The 8,106-nt window shown below is 37.8% G+C and overlaps 1 protein-coding gene across 2 annotated transcripts in view; it reads right to left on the reverse strand.

Annotated features, from left to right (window-relative positions):
- Positions 1-3,696, reverse strand: part of Mylk4 (myosin light chain kinase family member 4) — a 75,446-nt gene extending 71,750 nt beyond the window's left edge. Inside the window, exon 1 of one of the 2 annotated variants that reach the window (XM_046453598.2) lies at positions 3,492-3,696. In XM_046453598.2, coding sequence (XP_046309554.1) covers positions 3,492-3,686 — 195 coding nt within the window. In that variant the 5' untranslated portion in view covers positions 3,687-3,696. The remainder of the gene's footprint in view (positions 1-3,491) is intronic. The other variant, XM_046453600.2, reaches the window with a different exon arrangement.
- Positions 3,697-8,106: the final 4,410 nt, after the last annotated feature.

Consider the following 8,106-nt stretch of genomic DNA (forward strand, 5'->3'; position numbering starts at 1 on the left):
CAACTTCCTCACGTGCAAGACCTTCTTTTGAAGGAGAATTGTGGAGGCCCTCCAAGGAGGGAAGGCAGGACTACGAGTCAGCCTGGAGGTGATGCAGTAGTGATGACTGTGGGTGCTGGTGGTGATATTTAATGTTGAGTGCACGTAGGTTTGGAGGACGGCAGAGCTCATGCTGTGGGGTGGAGGGAGAGGGGGAAATCACCAGTATGTGAGGGAGGGAAGCTCTGCTGTGGCTTCATTCTTGGGGCAGGTGATCCAGGAGGATGACCATCACTCTCTATCTATCCCTGCATCCTCTCTTGGGGAGGGGCCTTTACCATCCTCCAAAGTTTTTAATTTTGAGTCATCATGGAAGTCAGAAAGGAAGGAGAAAAACAGAAACAAAGTCTTTAGGGCAGAGAGCTAGATGCCCCTCTCTGAGTAGTAAATGCTTTTAAAATTCTACACTAGATGTATAAATTAGGTGACTTTGAACATCCTTTGAAAAGTAACAGAATAAGAACAGTCATTAGAAAACAGAATGAAAAGAAAGCAGAAAAATTAAAAGAACAAAATTAAAATTGCAAAAAGAATTTTTTAAGTAGAAAGAAGTAGAATATATTAGTATTTAATAAATTCAACCAAAAAAGTAGAAGAAGAGAAAGAAGAGAGTTAAAAATAAAGTCAGTGGAGGAAAAATAAATGAAATAGAAAAATCTGGTTAAGAGCAGAAAAAGAAATGAATCCAAGTTTTATCCAACTATTTTAACATAGGTTGCTAAATTTATACATAATTTTTCCACTGTTGGTTCTGCAGATAAAGTCTATTCTAGAAAGTAAATGTACTCTAAGCTTCCAGAACAAAAGCTTTCATGTCACCAGAGTGTCTGAAATTCAGAGCAAATTCTTTTCAGCAAAACCACTGAATGTTTCTACTATGATTAGTAGTGTTAATCCTTTCAGAGAAAGAAGGGATAAGAGAGAAAGAGGAAGAAAGTTGACAAGCATTTTTTTTTTTTTTAAATAGTCCCTGGAGAGAAAAGAGTGGTATGGTAAAGATTTACCGCAGCTGGAGAGAAAAGAGTGGTATGGTAAAGATTTACTGCAGTCTAGCAGAAGATGGAAATGTGTTAATCCAGCTCTGTCTACATACCTGAAGACATCTGAGATGCTGGAATGGCCTTCTCCTCCCACCCACTGCCAGGCCTGCCACCCTGCACCACCCGGATAGGGCCTTGGCTACCGCAGGAAGGAGAAGAGCTCTGAGCCTCCGACACATGTACCCATCCATTTTCCACATGGCAAGAGAGAGAGACTGGGAAATTTACTGCTGACATCTCTGGGCTTGTCTCCATTTACAAATAAGAAACTGAATGGGATATAGAGAATTCCTTGTCACTTCTTCCCACCTTTCACACAGTATCAACTGCAGGACAGAAGCCAACAGGCCTGAGCCACAAAAGGGAGAGAAGACTTCTTTTAGGGTTTCTGCAGATTCAACGTTTTCAATCTTTCTCTCAAAAATATCTCTCAAAAAATATACAACTGCCCCATCATTGATTTCTAACATTCTAGAACCATTGTTAATCATAAAAGTAAATCTTCCTAAAAATGTTTATGGTCCAACTTACCAGTATCTCTTACTTTTTAAAGACAGTTACTTATTTTTAAAATTTAGATAACAGAACTTGGAGAAAAGCTGAACATGAAAAATAATCAGACTCATATAAACTATTGCATCTACTTGATGGTTTCAGAGTTATGCAAAGTTATACGAATACACTTTATCTTTCATGTCTTGTAGAAATTAATGAACAGAAAAAAAATTCATGCTTATTTATTTGTACAATTAACAGCCCTGATCAGAAAGACTTTCATTTATCACTTAAATTTTGCTTGTGGAAATTTCTTCTTGCTCTATATTGAGCAAGATATTAACTAGCCTGGCACAGTGACACACACCTGAAGTCCCAGACACTTGGAGGCTAAGGTAGGAGGATCATTTGAACCCTAGAGATTGGGGCCAGCCTGTGTAACATAGTGAGATCCCATTTCAAAATTTAAAAAAAAAAAAAAAAGATATTATCTCACGGGGAAAATAGAGTTCTCAAAGAAATCTGCTTTACTATTATTCATTTCTTCCTTCCTGCACATTTTACTGTTCTTAACTCACAGTAAAATAACTCCTAGGGCTGTTATATACAATATCTCTATTTCATCCACTGTTTTGTTGTTCAAAATGCCCTTCCCACCTGAATAGTGTTTTTTGGAATAATAGCTGAGCAAAGAAGGATGTTTTCCAAACCTGTCTAACAAGAATCACTTGCTCTGATTATTAGCAACAATGATTCCAGGCCCTCATCCAGAATGCAGAATTCACTTGAATAGACCTGTTTGTTCCTCTAACATTTTTGGTGCTTATTATGTCTCCACAACTGGGTAAATAAGTGGCTGGGATGCAAAATGTGGTCCCAACCTTCAGGATCCCTGTCTGGGAAAGACGATAAATACATTCAAAAGCCTTGCGGGTGCTAAGAGAAGCACAGGCAAAATGCAATGAAGCCCACGCTGGACCAGAGCTGCACTTCAAGGGATGATGAATGGAAGTGACTAAGATAAGGGAAGGGAGGAAATTGCTTCTGCTGCTGCTGCTGCTGTTGCTGGCTAACATTTATTAAATGTTTACCGTGTAGCTCAGGGGTAGAGTGTGTGATTCGAATGCTCAAGGCCCTGGGTTTGCTTCCCAGCACCACCAAAACAAAACAAAACAAAAAGGAAAACAAAGAAGTGCTTGTGATAGTGTCAGGTATTTTGCTGAGGAGTTATTCCACTTAATTTTCACAAAAGCTATCATCTCATTTTTCAGATGGGGCAGCTCCTTGTTTGAATTTAGTAACTAACCAAAGAACACTCTGCACCCTTGTTCTGCACAGCAGAGGACACAGGGTTCCACAATCATGCCATCAGCAAGTCCTGCTTGTCCCTTCTCTGGTCTTCACTATCAATAGCTCTACCCCTTGGGGAACTCAAGGTCTTCAGGAAATTAGAACCTTCATCTGTAGAACAATTGTGGTCCTCACAGCGCTTCCCTGAATCTCAAGCCCAAATCCATCATTTTAAAGGATTCTTCCTCAAAGTGTGTTTCCACAGGCTCCATTAATGTATATACTTGGCAGGGGGTTGCTGGGGATGGAACCCAGGCACCTGGGCATGCTAAGTGCTCTCTCTACCACCAAGTTATGGTCCAGCCCCCAAAGCTGCTAAGCCGCTTACCACAAGGTAAAAATATATCTTCAAAGACTTCCTGATTGTTAACCAAACTCAACTTCATTGTTTAACAGCATTCTCAATGAAACAAAACAGGAAATTGCCTGTCGAAACCTTTCCTTAATTCTCTATATAAGTGACAAAATAGAATTTGAAAAGGGTCAAATAAATGGCTCCACCTGATATATTAAAAGAAAAAAGATAAAACTGGTAATATTTAGAAGACTACATCAGCACATAATTACCTCATTCTTCCCAGATCTTGGATGCTCTTCACTGGCTTTTTCTTCCAGAAAGCATTTCACTTTCTCAACCTCTTCCATGCACTTTAAAAAGGCCATTTTCTCCAGCCCGTTGCTGCTGTAACATGTGTTGATTTCTTCCAGTCTCTTCACTTTTAGCATCTTGGTGGTGAGTCCAATTAAGCTACTGCCTGGCATGTGGCTCTCGCCTCCCTCTGTCTCCGATTTGTAAATCAAGACACAATCATGACTTTTTAGTGTTCCCTTCTCTTGACTGTTAAAAAAAAAAAAAAAGGAAACCAAGAAAATTCTCATCATTTAATCACATATTGACTTTCTCAACAACTAATCAATGAGAATTTGGAAGTCTCTTCTATTTAAAGAGAGAAGATCCAAAATTGGGAAGAAGAATGTTAATATTCATATTGAACTTCCACCACTGGAACTTTTAAAGGAAAATATTTTTTGTTTTGTTTTGTTTTTACTTTTCCTACAAAGAGTAAGAAGCCATCTCAAGTTCAATTGGATGTTTATGTTACCGCTCTCACTGTGTGAAATAAGGTGCATATTAAGGACAGTAAAATACCTCACCCAGATGTTTTCTTGGCATATTTTGAGTTGGTTATTCAGGAAAAAGTGCACATGTCTGTAAACATGGAAAAATGCTGTGAAAAGCTCTCCTTTTATAAAAAGGAATGTACTGCTATCTGTATCAGTAAAGAGCAAATCCAGACAATAAATTCTGATACCTTCCCCTTTCTGCCCAGCAAAGATCTATCCACAGGAAGAAGAGATAGAGACTCTGACACCTGGCGCATGTGGAGATGACCACAGGTGAATGTTACCTGAGAGACTCCACCTGCATCACAAGACAACCCTGGCTTGCTGTGCAGGTCTCCCTCCAGTCTTCAGCAGACTGACCCACTTCCCTTCACCCCAGAAGCCCAAGTCCCTATCCTTTTAAACTCCAAGTATTAAGTCACACCCTTTGAGTCCCAATTTTGCATGCTCTAGGCATGTAATAAATTTTGTATGTTCTTTTTTTCTGCTCTTATCAGTTTATTTCATAAACTAAAATTATCAAATTTATGTTATCAAAAGTATTCTTTTCAGAGGAAACAGAGTAAATGTATAACTTCCCTATAATATTGAATGGCCAGTTTAAATATAGAGTATAAAGGATCTTGGACTTAATTGGGAGAGAGGTTTTGCTCCTCATGTTCCTGAAGAAGGACTTACTAAATAAGGGGTTTCTCCTGCTTCCTCTGGAATTTTTTTCCTCCTTCTCAGGAGAGATTTCCACCAAATAAATCCCTTTTCAGAGCTCTTCTCTGCCTGTGTCTTTTTTTTTTTTTTTTAATAATGCCAGGGATCCAACCCAGGGCCCCACACATGCTAAACAAAAGCTCTACCTCTGAGTTACACTGGTTACACCCCTTTTTCCTCTGTCTGCACCTTTAAATGTTTGGTGTTTATTTTTAAAAAGAAGTTAATTTCCATACAGCACTCCAGTAGAGAAGGTACTCAGAAACCTTTCTTTGCATCTTCATTAATGGTTATTCTCTGAGTAGTTCAGAGTTCTTGTGATTTTTTAAAAAAATACTTTCCATACAAATTAAGTAATGTACACATTACAATATTGCTGTCACTCTAGACACATAATTGTATGTATATATCTACATACCCCCTGATTATATATAGAGAGAGAAATAAAGAGATTTGAATTTGTAGTGGTTTCCCATGGCTAACTCCGGAGGCCCCCTACTGGAAATTTGAAAATTGCTTCTTCCAGCTTTTTGGTCAACCTAAAAAGCATCTGTAATTTCCCCCGTGAAACTTTGTCTTTCATTTTTGCAACTCATACAGTAAAATAATAAACTGGAGTTCCAAAGTATTTTCAATTCAGTACTCTACAAAACTTGATGCATGACTGTTCTAAGACAAAACTATAACTAAAAGATAATTTTAATTGCAGAAGTTACTAAAGCTGGAGTAGAAAGCCATATAAAAATTAACACATTAAAGGAAAAGCTTAGGTTCCAGATATTGTCATTTTGCAAAGAAATATTACACATTTAGCTCTATATGCAGTTTAGTACCTCTTGTTATTTAAAGCAACATAGAAGAGATTCAAGAGATAACAATAAACAAAAACAATTACCATTTATAGGAAGACATCATAGAGTTTGAACCACTCCAAGCCCAGAATGCAAGTTCCACCAGATAAAGGGAAGCTTTTTAGACTTCAGATTGACCACAGAAGCCTCTGGTAAAAGCCTTTCCTCTCAGTCAGTGGAAGTCTTCTAAAAAGACAAGTGTCCACTACGAGAGGAAGTATCCTCTCTCTCAAATGCCACTTTGAGCCCCTGTTTAAACTAATATGGTCCTTGATCTCATGTTGCTCAGCTGTTGGCTTCTTAGTCAGATGGGGAAGAATATTAATTTTAGACACCAGGCTTTTCAAAGCCAATGGCTCCATTTCAGAGGTCAGGTAAGGAGAGGATGGAACTGGGAACACTGGATGAAATAACACCTTCACCTTTCCCTCTCCCCGGTGTGGCAATACTCTCAGAATTACAAAGCTGGATTTGTCCTTGGCGATCATATGCCCCTTTCAGACTCATGATTAAGTGCTTGTTCCCAGCTGGCAGGACTCTAGGTGTGGGAACACGCAGCCACATGCATATTCATTATGGTAACTGTGAACATGCCCGACTTCAACATAGGCTCTTCTAAAAACATATGGCAAGTTTCATTTAATGTTCTCAGTCCTTAAAGGTGTTTGTGATATCCATAACTGTTCATGCTCTAGGGGAAGGCCAAAGACACAGGCATCTAGGTATGAAGAACAGGGATAAGCTTTTTCATAAACTCTCCTGACAAGTGACACTATAACTCTCTCATTTTCTGCTGCCCACTAAGAAGAGGGAGTTAGTGTGAGAACTACCTGCCAGGATGTAATGTACTTCTAGATTTATTTAAGTGGCATAAAACTTTGATTCCCTAGTAACTGGAATTAGTGTTACAGATAATCATCCAGTTCTTTGGGGCACAAGGCAATTGTCACCTTTTATTTGTAGCCTTTGCTGACCACCAGCCTCTGGCACTCTTCCTTTTTTAAAAAAAAAAAAGTTTTCCTTTCTAATTCAGATCAACTGTAAAATAAAATAAATCAACGTAAAATAAAATAAATCAATGTAAAATAAAAATAGATTTTTTTTTCATTTTAAGAAATTTTAAAGAATTATAGCAGAATCATTTCTTTAAAAAAATCGTTAATATTTTCTAGGAATTAAAAAAAAAACAAAAAACATGTTCCCATCTACTGCTTGGCATTCAAACCAGCTGGATAATGCTAGTAGTTTCTGTTACTAAGTTAGAAGCATATATTTGTAAATAATAAGTTATTTCCACAAAATTATTGTGAAAAGATGAAACAGATTTGAGGTTACCAATGTTTATATGTGTTATTAAATTATGCAATGTGACAAATTTCCCTACCAGAAGAAAGATATATGTGGCCACAGCCTCTGCCCAGACCATCAAAACAACAAAAATCAGACTTCCCATCTTCCTTGGCTCTAGCAAACTAGCCACAGGCTCCAATTAGCCAGAGCACAGTAGAATCTGTTCCTTTGCTTGCTTTTAAAAACAAACTTTTTATTTTAAAGTAGTTATAGAGCTACAGAAAAGGTAATTCAGAGAGTTCAGAGTGGCCCAGAGAGTTTCCCTATGACTTGTGTGTGTTTTCCGTATTTTCAGCATCTTATATTGGCCTAGTATAATTGTCCCCTTAATGAATCAATGTTGATACATTACTATTAAGTAAACTCAATACTTCATTTTCTTTTTCTTTTTTTCCTCCTACTGTCTCTTTTCTGTTTCAGAATCCCACACAGTCCTCCACATCACATTTAGAATCACTAGGATTTGTGATGGATTGGATGTGGGGTATGAAAGGAGGACAGTGGACAAGGATGTTTATGAATTTCTCCTGGAGCACTTGAAGGATAAAGTTGACATTAACTGAGATGGAGAAGGCCATGGGAAGAACAAATTTTGGAGGAAGGTCAGAAACTCAGTTTTGACAAGCCCACTAAAACTTCAAGATGAATAGGTGTGGAAATAGAAATCTGGAGCTCAGGGAGATAAATTTGGAATGTCATCCATATATTGATATTTCCACACACAATATGTACTCAATAAACATTTGTTGATTAATTGCTAGAAAGGATGATCTTTGAATATGTATATTTGTCCTAACAAAAAAAGCCACAATTGAAAAAATTCATGTTACTTGAATTCAGTGGCAATAGTCTGGTACTGCTATATCACACTATTCCCAGATTCTGATGGCCTGGAGGATAAGCTGCCTGATACAATATTTTACCATGAAACCACCCAGGCATTGCATGCATGCTTATCTCAGGACTATCTGCCTAATCTCAGGACTCCAAACACCTATCCATAAAAGACTCTGAACGCATCAAAAAGTTCTTATGCCTAGAAAAAAAATTATAGTAAGGCTATAAGTGGGCCCAGTGAGACTTTTCCACTATTTCCATGATATTTTGAAGTTATACATGTTTTGTAAATACTAACAAATAGCCTTTAGAGA

This window comes from Marmota monax, unplaced genomic scaffold, assembly GCF_021218885.2.
Source record: "Marmota monax isolate L192 unplaced genomic scaffold, Marmota_monax_Labrador192_F-V1.1 WCK01_AAM20220418_F8-fsc00029, whole genome shotgun sequence".
Lineage (NCBI taxonomy): Eukaryota > Metazoa > Chordata > Mammalia > Rodentia > Sciuridae > Marmota > Marmota monax.